General features: G+C 42.1%; 1 protein-coding gene across 2 annotated transcripts in view; it reads left to right on the top strand.

Moving 5' to 3' along the window:
* CDK15 (cyclin dependent kinase 15) overlaps positions 1–22,694 on the top strand; it is a 91,207-nt gene extending 68,513 nt beyond the window's left edge. For both annotated transcript variants that reach the window (XM_032278641.1, XM_032278640.1), the window contains exons 12-14: positions 7,628–7,767; positions 18,304–18,446; positions 20,568–22,694. In XM_032278641.1, the coding sequence (XP_032134532.1) occupies positions 7,628–7,767; positions 18,304–18,413 (250 nt within the window). In that variant the 3' untranslated portion in view covers positions 18,414–18,446; positions 20,568–22,694. The remainder of the gene's footprint in view (positions 1–7,627; positions 7,768–18,303; positions 18,447–20,567) is intronic.
* The last annotated feature ends 1,427 nt before the right edge of the window (positions 22,695–24,121 follow it).

Here is a 24,121-nt window from a genome sequence, read left to right as displayed (position 1 = left end):
ATAGAGACATTCCGGGAATAGTTAGCTAACTAAGCTGTGCCAGGCAACCTCCGGGCTAAGAAGAACTCAGTGTTTTCGGACAATGACCAATTACAATAACCAGTATTATTTGATCTGAGAGTAATTAGCTGAGGCTCTGTTCTTTTTGCTTCAGTGAGGAGGCAAAAAGGGCAGTGAGGAAAACATCAGAGACAGGGGAAACGAGCTCAAATGTCAAAGAAAAACACACTCTTGCAGGTGGGGAGAAATGAAAGAGTTTCACCGGCCAAGATCCTGACCGAACATTTAAACATTGTTTTTCCCTGAAAATATGATAGAATTTAACTTCACCAAAAGTTGTTTGAATTCTTCGTTCTTACTGTTCCTATCCCTTAAAATGACTCCACATAGAGGAAATATCACGGTACAAAGAGTAAAATAGGTTGGGAACATAGAACTACGGACCACCAGAGGATCTTTCATTGGGAGGGACAGGTTTTTGAAAATAAGGGACTCTGAAACTCCCCCTTATTTTGGAGACAGGTTCTAGGGAACTGCTGTTTATCACTTCATTCAAGATGTGCAAATGTTCTTTTGTCAGTATAGTCAGGCTCCCTCCCCTCTACCTAGAGATCTGTGGATTTTAGCACTGCACTGTGGCTTTCTTTGATGTCACTATTGGCTCCCAAAGTAAATGGCAACTCCCAACCTGAGAACCACCTTAATACTCCATGCTGCTCCTGCAGCTGCCACTGTCCCATGGCAGAAGATAGTGCGAAGAGCCTCCTGCTATCACCCCACCAGCCTTTCTTTCTAGGGCTGAGCAAGGCTTGAATTTTCTGAATGTCTCTGGCTTTTCTGACCATCCAGCACCCATGGCCTCTGCCCCTTCCCTTGTCCCCCAGCAATATGTATTCACTTTTGCGCAGACTTCTGCCTTCTCTGCTCAGATCCTTAACACAGGAAGTAATATCTAGGCCAGGCCTGGTGGGTCATGCCAGTAATCCCAGTACTTTAGGAGGATGAGGCTGGCAGATCACCTGAGGTCAGCAGTTCAAGACCAGATTGGCCAACATGGGGAAACCCTGTCACTACTAAAAATACAAAAATTAGCCAGGGGTGGTGGCACATGCTTGTGGTCCCAGCTACTCGGGAGGCTGAGGCAGGAGAATCGCTTGAACCCAGGAGGCAGAGGTTGCAGTGAGCCAAGATCAGGCCACTACACTCCAGCCTGGGAGACAGAGTGAGGCTCTGTCTCAAAAAAAAAAAAAAAGAAGTAACATCTAGAAGTATGTTGTCTAAAACAGTAGCCACTAGCCACATGTGGCTATTTAACTTTTAATTTACTTAAACTACATTTAAAATTCAGTTCTACTGCACGAGCTGCATTCCAAGGACTTAGTGACTATGATATTGGATGGAGCAAAAATAGAATATCTCCATCATCATGGAAAATTCCATTGGCCAGCGTTAGCCTAGATTATCACATGGGAAAATTCTTGGCTCTAGGAAGGGGTCTGTGAAAGGGTTAACATTAGATGTGATACATACCATGTACCTAGCAGGGTGCTACATGTATTATTACATCTAATCCTTACAAATGTCATTCCCAGGTCAAAGAGGAGGAAACTGAGGCTGAGAGAAGTTAAGTAACTTGGCCAAATTAGTCCAGCTAACTAAGTGTTAGAGCCAGGATTCATCTGTTACCCAGGTCTCTATGGATGTTTTGTCTGTTGAATCAGGTTGCAGCTGTGGTGAGTAACAAGTAGCCGAGGTGTCACTGGCTTTTCTACACAATCCCTACAGAGGTGCGGTGGAGCCGTGCACAGGCCTGTAGACGAATTCCAGGGGCTGGCTTGAAGTTTGATGGTGATCTCATTAGGCACTCACTTTTTAGATTGATTGGCAAATTGTAGGACACTTCTCCAATGTTTCTTCCTAGTATTGGATGTATTTCTTACTGTGGACATCTGCTACATCCCAAACTGAGAACATTTAAAAAGTACCAACTCTATCCCTGCCCTGTTCCTCTTCCTGTAGGTCTAGGGGGAAAAACAAAGAACCCAGTTGAGCTCATGGTGACCAGCCTGTCCTGCACCTCGGAGGTCAATGGCAGTGCTGTGAGTGGGAGACTTTTATATTCAGAGCCAGGCTGTGCTAAGAAATCAAAACTGCTGTCCCAGACCCCTGAGAACAACCAGATTTTAGAAGTATAGAGTGATAGGTTAGTAGATGGTGATTTACACAGTCACAAAGCTCGATTTTCTTTTTTTTTCTTATTGTTTGTGTTTCTTTTCTAGATTTTATAAATTACACATAGCTGTCCTGGCCCCCAGCACATCTTTTAGGATTGATATAAAATTTTAATTCTTTTTATGACTTTTATAAGCAATGGGGCCCGTGGGAATTCAGGTGGGCTGGAATGAATTTATTGTCCTTGCCCATAGGGATGAGCACTCTCCTACGCTACTGGTGGAAATGGGAATTGGTGCAGCTCTTCTAGCTGATAGTATGAATCTACAGCTCTTCTGGTGGATAGAATGAATCAAATACTTTAACATGTGGGATATGTTCTTCCAACTGAGGAATATCAACTCTAAGAATTTGTCCTAAGGAAATATCACACAAACACACAAAGATTTCTCTTTGAGAGTACTTGTTACAGCATGATTTTAACAGTACTATCTTCATCCCAATAGTAAAAGAAACAACTCAGACAGGAGTCTAGCTATGTAAATTTGTGGTATGCCTACATAATGGAACGCTAACAGCTGGTAAAATTATGTCGTAGAAAGTGATTCAAAGTTATGGGAAGATGATCAAGGGAGTTAAATGGAAACAGTAGGTTATAAGAGCATGTATAGTATGATCCCACTTTTTTTTTTTTTTTTGTAAAACAAAAACTGTAGCTGTTTAAAAATAAAGGACTGAAGAAAACAAAGACCTCAAGCAATGGTGATTATCTTTGAGTATAAGAGGATTCTCTCAGAGTGATGGGATAGTCATAATTTTCCTTCTCTGCGCTTTCTAAGTGCTCTACAATAACTATTAATTATTTTGGCATTGAAACACTTCTCACCTCTTGAAATGTTACTGGAAGGAGTGGTTTATCACAGGATTCTTTATCTTTAATAGCAGATTGTTATTAATTGGTTGGGTGGGTTTTTGTACCTCTGCGAGATACTCCTGGCATGTTCGGTAGTTAACGTCACAAACCTAACAGCTTGAATTTACATCTAGCTTACACAGAAAGGTGCTGGTAGGCAAGTAGCATTTGTGATGTTCATTTTTTATGCCAATGTTTGTTTTCGAAGTAGGGGTTGTAACCAATGGATAATTGTTCCAGTGGGAGTTAGTGGTGGTGGTGCTGTGTAGGACTATGACAGTAAAGGCAATTGGGCCGTAGATGATAGGAAAAAGCATAACTATACAAAGACAGAAGAGGTCAGCAAATCAATATTTGTGCCCAAAAAGCAACATTTGTTTACCCAGGACTCTTTTTCTCGGCCCCGCAGAAAGAGTATAATGTGCACTAGCAAGGTGGTGATCACCGGGGTGCTTGGCAAAGGCCCAGATCGTAATGGTCCTGCTGCCAGTGCTGCCAGCGAAGGCTTGCATTTGTGTGGGGTGGAGTTGGCTTGTACAGGGGAGACCGACACACACTTGGCTCCTGGGAGGAAGAGCCTTCACCTGCCCACTTTGCCCTGGTTACCACCTCTGCCAGCAAAGGAGAAGCAATGTGCAGCAGTCATAGTTCAGAGACTGTGAGACAGAACAAGTCTGGAAACTACCAGAAGCCCTGAAACAACCTATGGCAAGGATAAGGGTGGGCTCTGTTGATCACGGTAGAAAGCCCTAAAAAAGAGGTTCTTACATCACTGATTAGTACCTACTTTTCTTTTACTCATTCACCTGGTTAAAAAAATATGTTCTTATTTTATTTTTTTGAGGCAGGGGCTGGCTCTGTCACCCAGGCTAGAGTGCAGTAGCACGATCATGGCTCACTGCAGCCTTGACCTCCTGGGCTTAGGTGATTCTCCCACCTCAGCCCCCTGAGTAGCTGGGACTACAGGCTCATGCTACCATACCCAGCCAATTTTTGCATTTCTTGGTAGAGATGGGTTTTCACCATGTTGCCCAGGCTGGTCTCAAACTCCTGGGCTTAAGCAATGCTCCCATCTCCACCTCCCAAAGTGTTGGGATTACAGACATGAGCCATGAAACCTGGCCAAATAACCTGTTCTTATTAAAAAAAAAAAAAAAAGGGAGGGAGGTGCCTTTAATACCCTAGAAGCTCCATTAGCCTTTCTTGGCTTCCCCAGACACTCTACATAAACACAGTCTAAGTAAAAACAATATGCCTGCCATGCTAACACAAGTTTAAAACAGGTTTCCTAGCCTTCCCTGTCCAATCAGATAGCAGTCCCTCAGCTCCCCCTACAGGGCAGTTCAGTAGCCACCTGTTATGGGTTGATGTAGGGGGAGCATGAGAGAGAACAAATCGCTGATTGGGGTGGGACTGTGGAGGTGGAAGTTGATAGATGCATTGCTCCCCACCACCTACCCACTCTCCCCACGCCCAGAAATTCATATTTAACCAGAAAGCATGAAGGCCGGCCGGGCGCAGTGGCTCAAGCCTGTAATCCCAGCACTTTGGGAGGCCGAGGCGGGTGGATCACGAGGTCAAGAGATCGAGACCATCCTGGTCAACATGGTGAAACCCCGTCTCTACTAAAAATACAAAAAATTAGCTGGACATGGTGGTGCGTGCCTGTAATCCCAGCTACTCAGGAGGCTGAGGCAGGAGAATTGCCTGAACCCAGGAGGCGGAGGTTGCGGTGAGCCGAGATCGCGCCATTGCACTCCAGCCTGGGTAACATGAGTGAAACTCTGTCTCAAAAAAAACAAAAAGAAAGCATGAAGGCCGCAGAAAGTGGATCAGGGCCCAATTTTGTCACAGGCTTCACCTCACCACCCAATAGTATGGGTGGACCAGCTAAAATTTGTTCATGAGATTTCCCCTAAGTCTCCTTCCAGACAGATTCTAGGCTCTAGTGATTTGTACTAATATCCTCTTTAAACTACCATTTCATAGACCCTAAAAACCTCTGCCTGGACAGCATACCCTGGATGAGGAATATATATATGCCTGTCCTTCTTCAGGCCACAGCAAATGAGTATGCTTCTACCCTAATCCTTTTTCTCCTAACTAGCCTGGAAATTTGCAAGGATTTGGAAATTTGCAAATTTCTTCTTGTCTGTGAAGCAATCCTGAGTTTGAAGATAGTTATCTGTGTGCAGAAACAGTTTCATGTCTTGGGAATCAAAAAGCTCCAAATTTTTTAATGCAAATATTAGGTAAATTACAATTCTGGGCCGGGACCTCTAGCATCCCTGCATCATGGCATCTGGAAGGGAAGGAATATCTGATTTTTCTTGCTTTAAGTCGGTAGGTATATTTGACATTAAGTAAGTCCATCTATGTCCGCTTAATAGAGGATTTGCAATGGTGTTTCATGGCCATACAACTTAATTCTGAATGTCAGTCATCAGTCCCATGATCAGCTGATAGATGCATCCAACCCTCTGGGATATGCAGTTTTCCCTCTTATGGCTTTCCAGATGTAAACCTATGTGTGGGTTGTGGAGCTGGGTGTATGTAAATGATTGGCATTAGATTAACAAAGACTTTTGAGCATTGTAAGTAAACAGGAAACATGAAGCCCCACAAGCCACCCTCCCCAGCTTCACATCAGGCCTCTCTCTCCATTTTTGTCCTGAGCCAGCCAACGGGCCTTCATTCACTTCTTTAAACTCCTGCTTCTCCCACCTTCTCTAGGGTCTGTATGGGCACCACAGACCCCTGTCAGCAAGGCCTACCTCTTGCCTGGCCTCCATTCTTCAACTCTCAGCTCAAATGCCACTTCCTCAAGAAATCCTTTCCTGACAGCCCCCTCCCATTCTAGGTCAGGTATTGAGGCTACCTTAATCCTTAACATAAGGTAAACCTGAGGATTTGTCCTTGCTGTGATTTAGGTATTTAATTCTCTCTCTGCCTCTGCTCCATCTCAGGGGAACCAACATATTATACCTGGGCTGCTATAACCAAACACCTTAACTGGGTAATTGCCAAGCAATAGAAATGTATTTCCCACAGCTATGGAGCCCGGGAAAACCAAGATCAAGGTGGCAGCAACTTAGGTGTTGGGCGAGGGCTCTCTGCTTCACAGACGGCATCTTCTCACTGTGCCTTCACAAGGCAGAAAGGGCAAACGGGCTCTCTCAAGCCTCCTTTACAACTTAATTACCTCCCAAAGGTCCCACTTTCTAATATTACCACTTTGGTGATTAGGTTTCAACATAAATTTGAATTTTGGAGAGATACAAATAGTCAGACCATAGTAGGATTCTTTTCTTCACAGTTGTACTTAGACATCTGTATGATTATTTGATAAACAGCTGACTCCTCTACCTAAGCTACCAGAAATCTTGTCCTGTATCTCCCAAAGCCAGTTACTTACTAGCACATAGTAGTTGCTCAATAAATGGATTTGCTCATCTCCAGATATATATTTCAACATAAGGTCAACTTGAGGATTTGTCTTTACTGTGATTTAGGTACTTAATTATCTCTCTTCCTCTGCTCCATCTCAGGGGAACCAAGAGAGCTCCCTAATAAGCCTGGCTGAGCTTCAGAAATGCTGCAAACAAGTGTATTTTCTACCCAAGCTTCACCCTGCAGAATTACCTCTTTAGAATTCTGTGCTTTTCCACCTCCGGAATTCTGCCCTTGCCACCCTTGGAGTTCAGAGCCTCGAACATATTTTGTTTTTTGTTTGTTTGTTTGAAACAGAGTCTTGTTCTGTCACCCAGGCTGGTGTGCAGTGGTGCAATATTAGCTCACTGCAGCCTCTGCCTCCCAGGCTCAAGAGATTCACATGCCTCAGCCTCCTGAGTAGCTGGGATTACAGGTGCATGCCACCACACCCAGCTAATTCTTTTTTTTTTTTTTGAGACGGAGTTTCACTCTTGTTACCCAGGCTGGAGTGCAATGGCGCGATCTCGGCTCATCGCAACCTCCGCCTCCTGGGTTCAGGCAATTCTCCTGCCTCAGCCTCCTGAGCAGCTGGGATTACAGGCACGCGCCACCATGCCCAGCTAATTTTTTGTAGCTTTAGTAGAGACGGGGTTTCACCGTGTTGGCGAGTCTGGTCTTGAACTCCTGGTCAGATCTGCCCGTCTTGGCCTCCCAGAGTTCAAACATATTTTGAATCAGGCCTTTCTGCTTGGTTAGGGCTGCAGTGTTCCTCAAAAAAGAATCCTTGATTTTATATTTCTGTTTCTATAATTATATTCTGTATCTTTTATGTGTACGTGATGCCCAGACACACGGTGGAGGGCAAGGGAGCTGAGTGACAGAACGCAGAGATTTTTCTCCTTCAACTTAGAAATGGGACAGTCAGTAAGAGTTTAGTATGGGGTTACTTTTCCATTTGCCATCAACTTTAGCAATTCCAGGAAAATTCTACTTAAAACATTATTCTAAATCTAGGCATCTCCTTTTCTTTACTTTTCATTTTTCTCCCTTTTTTTCTTTGCAGAAGGGAGGCTACTGGAGAAACTCAATTTTTCTCTCCCACTTTTCCAGGCTGGGCAGAGTTCCTGAAGCTGAAGACCTGGCCTCCCAGATGCTGAAAGGCTTTCCCAGAGACCGTGTCTCCGCCCAGGAAGCACTCGTGCATGATTATTTTAGTGCCCTCCCATCTCAGCTGTACCAGCTTCCTGATGGTGAGCGAGGGGGTGCATGCATATGCGTGGGTGCGCATGTGTAAGTCTTGGTTCTTAAGTAGTTTGCCTCAGCACCGGAGAATCACAGCATTTGCACCCAGGAGTGAAGTTAGAGATCCATTTGCCTGGGAGAAGCAAGATGGGGCCCAATCTTGTCCGAGTTTTGCATGAACTTCTCTCAAACTCTGAAGCACTGATGGGGATAGGTTACAAGGACTTCTTTGTAATGGTCCAAACACTTCACAGGTATACACTTACACTCAGAAATTGGATGAGATGGAAGTTGTCCCTGAGTTGTTTGCTTTAGCCACCATCTGCCAGGAAGCCACACCAGTGTTTCTATCAAGACCCTTCTCTCTTTCTGCCAGAGTAAGATGATAGGTGAAGTGGATATGTCCCGAGAGGGAGCTGGGCCTTTCTTGATTGGTAATACCAAGCTGTGGAAGGCAGCGCTGGGGTGGGGTGCTGGGGGAAGGGAAGCATCCTCCCAGGCTGTCCACCCCTACAAACACAAGTTACCCTGAAATCAGCCTTTGCTGCCTGGGCCTGAAGTCATCTTCCAAATCTGAAATCTACTGAGGGATCATGTGGTTGGAACTCCCCTCATGTTTCTCAGACTGTGGCCAGGAAGGGCTACAGGAGGATGTGGGCAGTGGTCATGGGGACTATCCTTAGGTGAGGTTTCTTTGAAAAAATCCACCATTCAGCTAAAAATAGTTTTAGGAACAAGAGACAAGTAGACAGGAAAAGCAAAGCGACGAGGAAGGAAAAATAGAAGAGAGAAGCAGCCGGGGTTGGTTTTAGAAGTCCTAAGCCAGAGAAAAGAATGCTTAGAAGGGAGGGCTTGAGGGCTGGCACTAGGATGAGGACACTGGAAAGGGTGTGAGGGATTGGTGATGGGGTGCGGTGGGCTAAGGTTCGGGACAGCGTGAGGAGCTACTGTCCATAAGGTGTGGAAACGCCTGGCCTGTCTTGCCAGGGTTCACAGACAGCTCCCTTCTGTCTGGGACATCATCCTGCAGCAGTACAAAGCACTGAGTTTGGGACTTGTTGAGGCATTCTATTTTATGACTAAAGTGAGTCATTTAGGATCTCCAAAAATAACCATAATCATACAACTGGGGTTAATGTCTTACTTAACCCTGCAGAAAGAGTCAGTCATTAGTATTTATTAAGTTGCCATTAAGTGTCAAGAACATATTAAGTGCTATAAAAAGTTGAGGAAAACAAGAGACTTGTCCTTGGCCTCCAGGATCTTATGAAGTGGGAGGAAAAGAGGGTGAGGAAAAGGAAACAGGGCACCCTCACACATATATCAGCACAAATCGTATCCAAACAGCTGAAAATCTGTGCATAATCAACTGCAGATGTGCAGAGACTATGTATGTGTTAAAGACAATTCTTTGGAGGAACAAGAGTAATTGAAATGAGATGGATTCGACTGGAGGTGAATCTAAAGTGGAATTTGGAAGGAGGGGACAGGCAGGGGTTAGCATGTGGGTGGAACAAAAGACATGGCAGACACATCCACACTTCTCACTCCCTTCCTGGTACCTCTGCCCCCACTTTGGCCCCATTCCTTCCCAGCCACTCCCATCCCAATCCCCTCGTCCCAGTCCGAGCCTCCAGATTGTTCCTGTTTAGCTTTCTCCTCTTAGGCTTGGGACTTATAACTCTACTACTTCATGCAAGTGTACACACTTGGATGTATAGACACACACACACACACACACACTGCCTCCCTTCTCTTCACTTAAAGAAAGTTCCCCCCCTCCTTTAGGATCTATTATTCCACATGCTGAGAATTGCTGGAGATCTTCAAAGTTTTCTAGGGACCAGCTTTTGCCTGATGCAGGGTGATTAGGAAGAAACAATCACTGTCAAACTGATGTGTTCTTAGAAACCTGGGTTTTGATTTTCCTGGCTGATCCAAAAGCAAAGCCACCAACAGAGGGGTGCATGGATGTCTAGGGTTGTGTGTGTATGTGTGTATATGTGTGTGTATGGGTGTGAGAGAGAGAACGATCTGTATTCCTTCCCTGTTCACCCAGTCATAGAGCCCAAATCTACTTTGACACTTTTAGAAAAATGAAAAGATGGAATCTTACAGGAGGCTGCCTGCACTGGGGGGAGACCAGGAGTGCTCACAGCAGGAGGGAAGTTGACTTTTCTTTATACATATAGGGGTTTTTCCATGCAGAGTTTAAATTATGCCTGATAAAAGGAGTTTCGTGGATGTTTCAGTTCTTTCAAATTCTCCTGGCTTCCTCCCAATTAAATGAGGTTTGTCAAAGCCACAGGGCTCTGCTGCTGCTGCCTCGGCGGACAAGCATTTCCTGCAGCGACATCTCGAATCCCCGAGGGAGAAGATGAAAGGGCCGGTGCCAAGAGACAGGGGAAGGGGGGGACAAGATTGGGTGTGTGTGCCTCTGTGTGTGTGTGCTCATGCACTTATGTGCACGTGCATGTGTGTGTGTGCTTGTGTGTGTGTGTGGCAGGGTGGTGTAGGAATATGCATAGAGACGGATGGGCAGTTGGGAACAAGGGACACATAGATAGGAAAAGCAAAGCTACCCGGAAAGAAAGATAGAGGAACAGACAGAAGCAGCCAGGGCTGGTTTGCGCACCTTCGTGACAGTGACCCTCAACACCAGCACATTTTCTACTAAGGGATGCAGTCCCTTGGCCTGGCAGTGCCAGCCTGCTTTTTCATTGCCCCTGGCAATGAGCCTTTATTAAGAGCCTCCTTTGCAGACAGAGTGCACAAGTGGGTAATCACAGTTCCCAACTTGCAGGGACATAGAAACTCCATCCCTGAGGAGGGCTGCCCCAGGCATGAGAATTGTGCAAAAATCAGCATGCTCCTGTGAGTGATTTGTACGGAGAGCTTCTCTGCCATCATTATGCAAGGAATTTTGCTCTCTGGTGGCATTTCAGTATAAAATTATTTAGGGGCTTATCTTTATATCATTTTACTATTCTGGTTTTACTCTGGTTGCAGGATAACAGAGTTGTCACTTTAAAAAATACTTTGTTTCCCCTTTGATCTGGAAGATGCCAGCTCTTATTGTCTGCCCTCTAAAGAAGACAATTAAAGCATAAAGCCTGGGACAGGGAAATATGTGGAGAGTGGAAGGACAGCCTAAATCCCAGTGCAGGAGTGGCACAGAAATTCCCCACAAAATGAAAGAATTGTTCCAGCCTATCTATATTTTTATGAAGCTAGAAATCCTGAACAATGCTTTCCCTAGGTTGTGGCAGTATGCTGAGAGCCAAAGGACATTTATCAGGGGTTATTTGCCATGAAAACCAGGAATTTCAGGATTAGTTTCCTTTTGGACAGCACCTGAAGTGGAAAAGTGTGAATATTAGAATGGCAAGCATGTGGGAACGTCTGCCAAGTTCTGACATTTCCCCTTATTGACTCGTGAACACCTGAAGAAACACTTGTTGAAGGAGAAATTATTGGTAGTTCCTCTCAAAACACAGCCAACAGCAAGCTAATTGCTTTTGCAGATGGCCAGGGAGTCGCTCTTCCCCCTCAGACACCGGCTTATGGCCACACTTGTGGTCCTCGTGGCTGAGCCAGCAGGGCAGGACGTCAGCTGAGGCAGCGAGGACCTAAAATTAGGCCCTTGGCGACTCTCTAATCTTAGCTGCAGGTTCAGCTTCTTCATTTAATTCCCTTTGCCCTCAGCATGAACTTGGGCTCTGGGAGAGGAAAACTGTTTAATGATTTGGGGGGAGTAGAAAATCATTAAGCTGCCCCGTCTCAAAGCTGGCTCCGCTCTGTTCTTGCAGGAAGCTTTCCAAATATTACCCTTGGAAAGTTAAGACTGATTTTGGAACCTAGCCATTTTGAACTACAGACACTGATCCAGAAAAGTATTTCTTATCTGAGGCAGTAAATGACACGTGATTTAGGAGTCTGGTCCTTAAGCCTTGGTTCTTGATCGCATCAGGACATCAAAGGCTGTCTCTCTCTCTCCCTCTTCCCCCCCCCCCTTTCTCTCGCTCTAGGTTGGTCCCATTTTGCTTGCTAGCCAAATCTCATACTTGAGTCTCCCATTCCTTCCTGGACTAAATCCCCTTCTCCTTTAAAATGGGTATTAGCATCTTAGGGGGAACAAAATCTTAAAACTTAAAAGCTTGCTCGTTTCACAAGTAATTTTGCAAAAATGCTAGACCACAGGCCCCATTGTTAGCATATACTTATGTACACATAGGGATGGAAGAAAAACATGGTGTTTACCTCTACCTTTCATCACACCACCCCGATATCTATACTCTGAAAGTTCTTCAGCATGCCTCATGGTCCTGTTAAAATCTGAGTCATATTTTCATTTGGTCCAATAAAAGAACTTCAGGCCTTCTTTGAGTGTTGCCTCCTTTATATATTTGAAGATCCCTATGATATCACTTCCCAAAGGCCACTTTAGGCTGAATTCCTTTAACTTTTGTTTCTGAATGCAAATTCTGTATCTTCCACTTTTTAGTCATATTGTTGTATTGTTCTCTTCTGAATCTGCTCCAATTATTTTGCTCGTCTCTGAGAATATCGAGGCAGCGTAGATTCCAATTGCTTGCATAGTGGGAGAATCATATTCCTTTCCTTCACTGGAGGTTTACTGAGTGTCTATGAGGTGTGATATTAAAGGATACAAAAATGAATTAGTCATGGACCCTGTCCTCAAAGAGCTTACAATCCTTTAGGAAATAAGACAAGTATATAAACAGCTGCAGATCACGTAAACAAACAAACTGCTCTAAGTGTTCAAAGGAAGTGAGATTAACTCCAGCAGTGGGGATCCAGGATGATTTTGGGAGTGAGTCTTGAAAGATGACGGGTCTGGATGGTTGGGGAAGAAGGGCATACTGGGAAAGGAATGTCATGTTCCTCTCAATATCATCTAAGATTATTCTGAAGTTATCTTCTTTTTAATAATAGTGGCTCAGTCTTAACTCATATACCATTGTAGTTTTTCTTACCATTGTATGCCTTTTTGCAACAATTTAAACATTCTTTGACATGTACTAATCAAGCTTAGTTTAGTCTAAACTTAGTTCACTCTAAATGCTTCCACATAATATCAAATCTATTCTGTTTATTGATTTTATTGTCTATTCTATTCAAAGTTGAACCAGAATTTTTGTCTTTCTGTGAGGCCAGGTTTCAGGGACTGGGGATGTTGGAAAAGAGGGAAGGAAGATTCTCAGCCATTCTCTTGACTCTATACTATTTTTAGGAGTTTGTAACATAACTTAGACCAACCTGTCCACCTTTTGAATCCTCCATTAATCAGCCCTTAAGAAGCAATACATTAAAAAGCAAATTTGGAGGTGTCCTCCATCACACTTCCTTACCTTCTATGCACAAAGTTATCCTCAGTCCATTTCAGTACATTAGAGGAGATATTGGGTTGAGACATGGTTTATGAGGTTGCATAACATTGTGTTGCTGGGGAAAGTCCAGGAAAACCAAGTCCCTCAGCCCTACCAAGCCCTTAAGTTGATTAAATGTGTTACATTCATTGCTGAAAGAGTCTGCAAGCAGAGAGTCATTTCTAACTCTTTTCTGAGTGGGAAAGGATCTTAAAGACTACTTATTCCATAGCTTCATTATATAGATGAATCACTGATGCCCAGGGAAGAATAATCGTACCTGCCTTTTATTGGGCATCTGTGTGCTTTATATAAATTATCAATCTGTGTACTAATTGATAAGACTGGAATTGTTATCCTCGTGTTACAGATTAGACAGCTGGAAGTGAGGTAAGCTAATTGCTCAAAGTCACACAGCTAGGAAGTTGTGGAGCCAAAGCTACTCCTTTCCCACTATTCGTTGTTCTTGCTAAAAATCTCATAGGAAATTAGCTGCAAAACCAAAATTAGGACCAAGATCTTGAGGCCTAGTCCTGTGCTCTTCCCACTGTCTTGTGCACTGTGTTTATTTTAAAGCTTTTCTGGGAAAGATTCCACATGTTTAATATCTCACAATTAAAAGGCCTCAATTTATGTTGAATAGAGACCCATGCCCCAGGACCAACTTCTTCTTCAATGCCATCATAGTTTCTTCTTTTTCTTTTCTTTTTTTGTAATAATACATGCAATCCCCCTCGGGTTTTAAGATTGATTGATTGATTTTGAGACAGAGTTTCACTCTTGTCTCCTGGGCTGGAGTGCAATGACATGATCTCGGCTCACTGTAACCTGTGCCTCCCGGGTTCAAGTAATCCTCCTGCCTCAGCCTCCCCAGTAGCTGGGATTACAGATGAGCACTACCACACCCAGCTAATTTTTGTATTTTTAATAGAGACAGGGTTTCCCCACGTTGGCTGGGCTAGTCTCAAAGTCCTAACTTCAGGTAATCCACCCGCCTCAGCCTCCCAAAGTGCTGGGATTACAGGCGTAAGCCACCGTGTCTGGCCAAGATGTATTAATCAATGGTGATAAATGTTTTTGTTTCACCTGTGACTCATTCAATTTTATAAGAAAAACATCAAGGAATCCAATGGGAAATGAGGCAAAGGCATAAAACAGCAATTTATGCAAGAGGAAAAAAAAAGAGCATAGCAACACTGGAATAAATCAACTGCTTTACTACAAATAACCATTAAATTAGTTATTTTTTTCTGTAACCTAATAACTCCCAGTGTTGGTGAGATTGTGGTAAAATGATTCTCTGTTGATGGTAGTGAAACTTTTGCAAAGCATTATAGCATGCATATCAGGAGTCATAAAAATGGTCATACCATTCAACTCTATGCCTTTGTCCCTGGAAATTATCTAAAGAAATAATTGAGTAGGGGGAAAAACCCAAAAACCTAGATTAATGAAACTGTTCATGGCAGTGTTGTCTATACTGTTTTAAAATTTTTTAAATAAAAAGAAACAATGTAAATATTAAACACCAGAGAACCAATTAGACAAATGTTGGTATATTGATTCAACAAACAGTACTATGTAACCATTTTAAATGATCATTAATAGAAGTGTGTGATATTATGAAAGTGCTTGTGCTATCACATGAGCTATAAGAATCTAGACTACAAAATTGTATATTATAATGTACCTGTGAAAATTAATATGCACATGAACAAAACAGAAAGGTAGTATACAAAGTAAAAAAGTTCTTCTAGTTTAGAGGGGCTGTAGGTCATTTCCTTTCTCGGAGTTTTCTTTAAACTGGGGTGTTATATTGTCTTAGTTGTTTAAAAGAATAAGTTAAAACAAAATAGCACAGACAGTCTGAGCTGTGGGTTGAAAGCTAAAGGACCTGAGTTTTCTTCTTTTTTGTTTCCCAACACAATGTGTGCTATTGGCCTTCATAAACCTCAATTTCTCCATCTGCACAATGGGTTAACACTAGTTTTCTTTACTCCAGATTGACAGAATATTTATTTTTATAATGCTTTTAACTCACTGAATGCAAGCATTCATATAAATTTGGTCCTAGGAGAATGAAGGGTAGGAGGGAAAGAAAGGAAAAAATAAATAGGCCTAATTAATTTTAAGATGAAAGATCATCTGCTTTAATCGGAAATGTATGTGTACTATGCCCCTAGTCAGAGTTTTAAGTGCACTTCATGTTAGTTAGCAACTTCAGTTTAAAGTACCGTGTGATCCTCTGGGCTTTGAAGATATGAAACCTCTATACATACACATGAGCTAAAATTACCACGTAATCACCAGGATGTGTGCACTTTGAATAATTAAGTGTACTAAGCATCTCCAGCTGATGGATTGATGATGTGGAAGAGTAGTGCAAAACCCACGTGACACGGGCGATTACAAATGATAGCTTAATTTTCAAGCTTTTTTTTTTTTTTTTTTTTGCTTGTGCTTTCTCTGTTAGCCATTATGGGCAAGTAAAAGAGATTTGATTATCTTGTTTCCTGTGAAAGGTTATTTAGCCCCTCAATCCCATTAAGTCACTTTCTGCACTCCAATGCACAGGGCCTTCACCAGGTTATCAGCCCAGGACGAGTAAATGGAGACACCAGGATCAGATTTCTAAAGGAAGGAAAGTTAAAGCAAAGTTTGAAAGGGGTGACAGCCAACAGCCATGAGCTTAGGAACTCAATTAGACTAAAAAGACATCTATCTCATTATCTCGTTCCGAAATGATCTAAATACACAAGAATCTAAAAGTTTTAAATAAACTTGTCCTGCCGACTGTCTAGATGACTGAATTTCCCTTCTCAAAAAATTTTTAAACACCCGCTTTCATATTTATTTATTCTAAGCGCGAAGCAGCTGCGATAATTATGCTGTCAGCCTCAGGAAGCTAATGAGGAGTCACCGGAGTGGAAGGTTTTGCATTTGTGAGATTGCTGAAGGAGAGCCATGCTACAGTTTTTTTCGTTTTTTCTTTCCCTTTCTTTCTTCCTCCTCTTTCTTTTTCTATGAGTTGGGAAGGAGAGTCTGGCAGTCCACGGCCAAATTGGAATCCTTTTGATTAACCGGTTGCCTTCCCAACATGTTCTGCCAGATAACGTCTCTCTCTCTCTCCCTCCCCGCTTTTGAGGAGCTGCTGCTTTTGAGGGGCAAGGAAGCCCGAGGGAAATCCCAGCTTTTCATGCCACTGTCCCCAAGGCAAGAGGATACTTCTCCCCGAGAGAAGTTCCCCAAATGATTTGGATTTGAGTTGATTTGAAAATAATCAGTAAAGTATACGCACTGTTTATTTTAGCTGTTTAACTGTCTATACTATTTAGACAAGAGCTAAAAGAAAGTAGAATACAAAATTGCATATTATAATGTCCTTGTGAAAATGTCTTATGCATAGCAACAAAATATGATGGTTCCCCTTTCCAGCCTAGCCAATGTGATTCCAAATAGAAGAAGATAGACCGCAGATTACCCACTGCATTTAGGGCAGAGGTGTAGGCCAGGAGAGGCAGAGCTGGCAAGTTTATTTCTTCCAGCAAACAGCATTATTAAGGCATTTTATGCTTTTGGTGCACTAAGAACAGAGACGTCTCTTTTTGTTAAACTGTGAGGTATTTTGACCAACCCAGGTTTATGCAGATTGTGAACCTGGGAAAAGCAATACTCACTTGGAAAGGGGCCCTGAGCCAGTTTTGTGGGTGTACTTTGGCGACAATGTGGCTGCTGCCTGTTGCTATTTTTCTCAGGTATCTATGCTAATACTTGTAACAATAGCTACCATTTATTAAGAACATATTGTGTATCAGAAACTAACCCAAAGTGTTTTGCATATATTATGTTCTTTAAACTTACAGCAATCTGCCAGGAAGTTTTCTTTTCCCCATTTTTCAGATAAGCCCCTTGCCGTGTCAACTTTGGGAGCTTTAGTGTAGTGAGCATTCAGGAGCAGCAGGCACTTACCAAACTCTGGACTTGGGAAAATGCAAACTGCCAGTGTTCTGAGCTAACCAAATACCTGATTTGGGCTTCAAAGGTAGTATATATATTTTCAAATAGTTCATTTTTTTCAACTTGCAAAAATTGCACTTTAGAGTCTATATAAATAGATTGCCAGCTGGGCACAGTGGCTCATGCCTGTAATCCCAGCACTTTTGGAGGCCAAGGCAGGTGAATCACCTGAGGTCAGGAGATCAAGACCAGCCTGGCCAACATGGTGAAACCCCATCTCTGCTAAAAATACAAAAATTAGCCAGGTGTGGTGGTGCTTACCTGTAATCCCAGCTTCTGGGAAGCTGAGGCAGGAGAATCACTTGAACCCGGGTGGCAGAAGTTGTAGTGAGTCGAGATCGTGCCACTGCCCTCTAGCCTGGGCAACAGGGCGAGACTCTGTCCCCCACCCCCCCAAAAAAAAGGGTTGCCTAAAGTTATCTAACAAGAATAAAAACTTTCTGAAACGTATCTAGCCCAGCATGACGCTCATTGCCTCTCACCCTCTAACGTCACCCCCTAACATCACCCTCTAACATCCAGATTCCTTGGCACAACATTAGCTTCCTTCACCATCTGGTTCCAACCATTTTTCCCAGGTTATCTCCCAGCCTGTCTTGTTCTAACCATGCAAGATGACTTGCAGCTCTCTCAAGCACTTTTCTTCCTTCATGTCTTTGCTCATGCTGATCCCTCTCCGGGAATATCCTCCTTGAAAGTCATTCACTATTGAGAGCAGAGTTATCCTTCAGGTCTCAAAGGGCATCTTGTCTGTGCCCTCTTTGTGCTCCGAAGACTTGGAGGGAGGGGTTAACATAATCCTTGTTTGTGCCTCACTTTTGGTCCTTGTTTATACGTGTATGTGTGTGTTCCTCCCAGTTTTGTTCCTATTTTTATCATCTTCAACACAAAGCATACTGCCTTGCACAAGCGTTCACTAGGTAAATATGCATTAAATTGAATTAAATAGAAGGCACTTGCAACTATTAGTAGATTCAGTAAAGTGAGTCATCCGTGAGTCAGTATGAATTATTAGTAAATAAGTCTGGCTCATGTTTTGACATTTCTTCAGGTGACAAATATGACAACAGACAGAAATATACCACAAAAGATCCCAGGAAATAACATATTGGTGCTTCTGTCTTTTCATTCCTACAGAGGAGTCTTTGTTTACAGTTTCAGGAGTGATGCTTAAGCCAGAAATGTGTGACCTTTTGGCCTCCTGCCAGAAAGGTCACCACTCAGCCCAGTTTAGCAAATGCTGGTGAAAAGAAAGGGTGAGATCACCAAGGTTCTTCCAGGTAAGTGGTCGCAACAGTGAGGTTCCTTATGGACAAAATTGAAAAGCTATTGCTGCCAGGTGGAGAGGATGTTGCTCAGGGATTCAGGTCACCTCTGTGCTGTTTCTAGTTCTTCCTCACCAGCTCTAGGACAGGTGGCTTCACCTCTTCAGGCCTCCATTGCCTGGCTGGGCAAAGAGAATAATAACAGGCACTGCCCGTCTCTTCCACTCCCAGAGCAGGGATACAGTCCCTAAGACAGAACTTCCACGCTTCCACAACAGTGTGAGACCTTCAGCTGACACAGGTGGAACCAAGGAGTTTCCTGGGATGCAGGATGCTCAGTGCTAGAATTGGCACAGTCCTGGATAAAAACTAGGACAATTGGTCACTTTTATGGCACAAATTACCTTCCAGGGTAATCTTGAGGAAGAAGGGGTGTTATGAAGGATTTTCCCAAAGCCACCAGACCCTTAAATGAGCACTATTAGCAGGCACAAGAAGCCAGGTGGGACAACTCCAAAATTCACCATAGTATGGACAACCCTATAGATGTCTCAAGAGCACTTCCCATCTGGGGCTTCCATGGCGATAGATGCAACGCAATCAAGATGGAATCAAGGTAGAGCCCACATGCACAACCCGCCAGCCCGCCTGCCTGCCCTTTAGGTGACCCTGGCTATATCCCAAACCATAACCATTATCCTCTGATTTGGCCACCCATTTGACAACCACAGCTTGGCGATGCTTCCCGGGAGCCTAGATGGTAACCACTGGCATTCCCCTACAAACTCCCCAACAATATCACTCACATGGCCGGATTCACTCTTCATTCTTTCTCTTGATCCCTATTTTTGGCTGTCACTATTTAAAGGCATATACACATTAAAAATGTCTACTTCCTGGCTCTTTTAAGATCATTGTCTTGTCTTCAAAGAGCAGGGAAGTTCAAAATTATAGCTGATCCTCAGAGGTTTTATGAAATATCTAAGTTTGCATTTTGACAATATACCTTTAAAATTACAATCGGCAATATGATATAGTATTTCCCAAGCAAAATACTTTCTAGAGCAGAGCTTTTACTGTATAACTATACCATTTAAAACCTACCAGTTATAAGGACAGAATGAACTTTAGCTGCATTCTGTGACGTGGAGGGCTTACCCTTCATAAAATTATCCAAGACACTAATGAAATGGGCTCAGATGGTGGTCCTCCATTAATGTTATTACTATTTCTATTGTTATTTTCGTAAGCAGCTGGAAGGTAGGGAAATAACCTTGCCTTTCTGATCTACAGTGACCTTCCACAAAGAGTTGTTACCTATAGTGTAGACATAAACTGGTCACAATAGAAAATCAATTAAATGCAGCATGTCAAGCTTGTGGCCTGCACCAGCAACTGAAGAAGGGAAAAGGCAGATTCTGCCTCTGCTGGAGTAATCTCATGATGTCCCTAGGCCTTGGTATGAATGTAAGAAGATAAAACCGAGATGAGCCACAAGAGGGAAAAGCTAGAGCAATTAAACTGTTTAATAAATGGCTTGGGATCAGCAAAATCTAGAGTGCTAGAGTTAAAGAGACTAAAAGCAGTAATCACATGGACACTTGGGGCCTGCAAATCTTTTCCACTGAATTGAATTTATGTTAAAATATTCACTTTTCAGGAGAGTCAAAATGTAAATTGGGGTATTAGGACTTTGTAACTGGCAGCAATGCCTCAAAATTAAGACTCTTGAAAAATCTTCAAAACGTTGGTTTCAGGCAGGGAAAAAAATGTATACTGATGTCTACAACAGAGAAATCGAGGGGAACTAAAATTTACTGGATAGATACCACACACAGGCACTTCAGTAAGGGCTTTACACATATTCTTTCAAAGCTTGGCATGTTTTGAGCAGTCGATGGTGGTGAGTTACAATGCTAGTTTATAAAATCTATCTGGAGATAGATTTTGATTATTTGTAAAGCTTTCTTAGTTCTTACAACCAGGGCTAAGATGCTGCCTCTCTTACACTTTATCATTACCTTTTCCATCAGTATATATAATGCCATCAATAACTTTGCAATGTTTAACTGATTTTCCTTCATCTATACTCTGTTGTGCATTATTTTGATTGTGTTTATTTTTCATTACTTCCAGGGCTGTATTTCTGCTGTTTTGAGTTTCATTTGCTTCAGCTTACTGAGAAGCTTCAAATCTAACTCCATACTGAACAAGGGGTTTTATGCCCTCGCCTATGACCTGGAATATTTTAAATATGATGTTCAAGGTGACAGTACATAATACTGGAAGAAAATGCAATGGAAGGTTATTGCTATTGTCATTTGCATAGAATTTAAGTGATTAAAATATTAGACATAAACTAAGTTAGTCTGAGAAGAGGGCTTCTGAATAATTTCATTCATTTTGTCATTTGATAGAGAGATTCCTGGGCCAGAAGGTTGATTTCCCAAAAAGACTGATAAGAGACTGACAATTGAAAGAATCTGGAGACAGAGTTGGTGCTTAGCAGAGACCTGCCACTCCTGTATTTACTTACAATTTCTCTTAACAAAAGGATTTCTGTGGCAAGGAGAAAACCAGTCTAAAGTTTAGAAAAGTCTCTAGGGAAGATGGTTTCTTGGATAACATTGTCAACAAAAGGACTTGCTGAGAACTATTTATTATTGTTTCCTAGGGGGCGCTTCCTCCCTCACTAAACTGGATTATCAGAACACATTACCACCCAATGCAGATTTTAGGAATTTGGATTTGACTGCTGGTTAGGATTAAATTTCAGGCTATCTCCTCCTTCTGAATCTTAATTGTCTGTGATGATGGCAACAGTGATAGGGAATCTAAGCACTGGTTTGATGGTGGAGATATTGAATAAATAGATGGGAGCAGAATTCTAAAGATGTAATTTAAGCTCTGTTGCACCACCAGACACACACACAGACATACACACACCCCTCAAGTAAAATGAGAGATCTGTCTTAGCTACACATGTGCCGTTTTATACAATGGCTCCTTCTAAAAGAAGCCAAGGAAACTCAAATTACTTCTGCCTAGGGATCTTCTCAGGAAATGCAGTAGCCTAGAAACCAGAGACCTCTGTATATCCTTTGGAAGAACAAGGAGGAACTAATTAAGAGAGAATTAAAAAATAGTAACTATCCCCCAACATCTGAGATGGAGAAAGGAAAGACACACGGATAGCCCAAATAAACTATCTGAGTAAGTATTTGATTTTAGTAAGGAATTTGACAAAGGTTGTCCAACTATGCCTGAAAGATGAAACAGTGTGGGCTGGGTGGGTGATGGAGCAGATATATGTGCTCAAATAATGGTGGTTATTTAACCTGGAAAAAGGTCAGTCGTGGTGTGGTACAAGGTTCAGTCTGGAGTCCTATTCTAGTCAAATATTCTTATTAATCACTTGAATAAAGCAGAATAGATGGCCAACTGATTCATACAACTCCTTGGAGTAAGTACTATTATTAATCTATGACATCCATTTTACAAAAGAGGAGACTGAGGCTCAGTGAAGTTAAATAACTCCTTCATAGTAGCATGCCAGAGTTAAGAGGCACACCTCAGGTCTGGCTCTCCAATGTTTCTGATACCTATCAGATTTAAAGAATATATAACTCTTGCAGAGGCAGCTGCTATTTAGTATTGGATCATGATTCAAAAGAGACTTTGCTAGAAGCCATGTGACTTAGTGGAAATTGGCACTTTTAAATACAATATGAATTAATAGTACAATTTGGCTGTCCCCCAGAGATAATGCTAGTACCAATCAAAAGCTCAGGATGCTACCATTGGTGCATCAACAAGCGTTCTTGAGCAGTTTCAACTGTCCACCAATAAACTGAGTTCCCACAATAGTAGTGGAATTCCTCTGCCTCCCTGAAGATAGAGCTATAGGAGGGATTCCCATATTGGAGGTTAGAACAGCTGACCTCTAATGTCCCATCTAATTCCAAGATCCTCCAATAATGACTTTGGAACAACTGTAGACAGGCTATACTTGGAATTATGGTAAGATACTATTGCTGCAGGAATGGATAGACAAATTTTCTTTTTAAAAAATTGATTTTTTTCAGTGGAAGTTGACAGAATTATCCTCTTTATAATGGAAGATACATTATGCTTGTGCTTCCTTCTTTTTTCTTCTTTAACAGATTTACCTATTCAAAAGCTTAATAAAAATATGTAAGACTCTAAAATGTCATTTAAATTTTTTATTTCTCAATTTTGTAAAATAAACATTTCTGGAATTTGTGCATATTTTTTCATCCCATGTTTTTGTTGTTTCTTTTGTATAGACAAACACCACACTTTTAAAAACATCATTTATTTTTGTTCAGTTTGAGGCACTAGTTATTTTAATGATGCTTGCTTACTTATCCGCCAGTGCTATTCACCTAATATTTCTGTCTTCCAGGCATCCATAATGGGGTGGCACTCCTTGGCTCTTTGATGGATGGATACAGCCATGTGGTTAGTTCTGGCCAATGAATTGTGAGTGGAAGAGACATGTGTCACTTCTGGGCCAAGCATTCATTTATTGCCAGTGCAAGACCCTCCAAATATCTTTTTTGTTTGTTTGTTTGGTTTTTGGTTTTTGAGATGGGGTCTCGCTATGTGGCCTAGTCTGGAGTGCAGTGACTATTCACAGGTTGTGATCAACACACGCTGCAGCCTCAAACTCCAGGGCTTAAGCAAGCCTCCTACCTCAGCCTCCCAAGTAGCCAGGACTACAGGTGTGCACCACATATCCAACTCAAATTTCTTTTTACTCCTTGGTTCCAGTGACCAGCAGTGTTTAAGATGATCCCAGAATGAGGAGATGTAGAACAGAGTTCTCGGGGACATATGATGAAGGTGTAGTGGAAGAGAGAAATAAAACTTTATCGTTTTAAGCCACTAATATTTTGAGTTTATTTCTTACTATAGGATAGCCTAGTCTAACCTGACTGCTACCAGGACACAAAAAACACACACCTGCACTATCCAACATGGTAGCTACTAGCTACATGGTGACTATATTCACATTTGAATTAATTATTAAATTTAAAAATCAGTTTCTCAGTCACGTTGGCCATATTTCAAATGTTCAATAGCTCAGACGCTGGTGGCTGCCATATTGCGTGGTGCAGATACAGAACATTGCTATTATTGCAGAAAGTTCTGTTGAACGGTGCTGACATAGTGTCAGGATTTATATGAGAGTTGAAAGTGATGTCTTCTAACATTTCTTGATATTTTAAGTGTGCATTTAATACCACCTTGAAGTTAGTCTCAAAAGGTTTTGCCTTTTAAAATGAAATCTCTGGGAGCCTCCAGTGGATGCTGGAAGAAAACAAATCACTCTGAAAAGTTGCATTTCTTAAAACCAACAACTCAAAAGGTCTTTTCCTGAAGGTTACATTGACAGAGAATATAAATATCTTTTGGCTTGTTTTGACATCTTTCATCAATTTAATAAATTCTGAGGGTAGTTTTATTTTAGTCCATCCTCCCTGATTTTCTGCACATTTTCTACTTCTAACTCTTCTCTATTCCTAAGTGGGTTGATGTGCACCTGATATAAGATCTCATGTCTCAATAATGAATTCATCCAAGTTTATTATCATCCTTGAACACAATTGTTTCTATTGTAAGAACTATTAACAGCATTGAGTATTACAAGAAAATCTTGTAAGTAG

Source organism: Sapajus apella, unplaced genomic scaffold (genome assembly GCF_009761245.1).
Source record: "Sapajus apella isolate SASKATOON/1434 unplaced genomic scaffold, GSC_monkey_1.0 scaffold10, whole genome shotgun sequence".
NCBI classification, from domain to species: Eukaryota; Metazoa; Chordata; class Mammalia; order Primates; family Cebidae; genus Sapajus; species Sapajus apella.
This window is presented reverse-complemented; position numbering and strand designations above follow the sequence as displayed.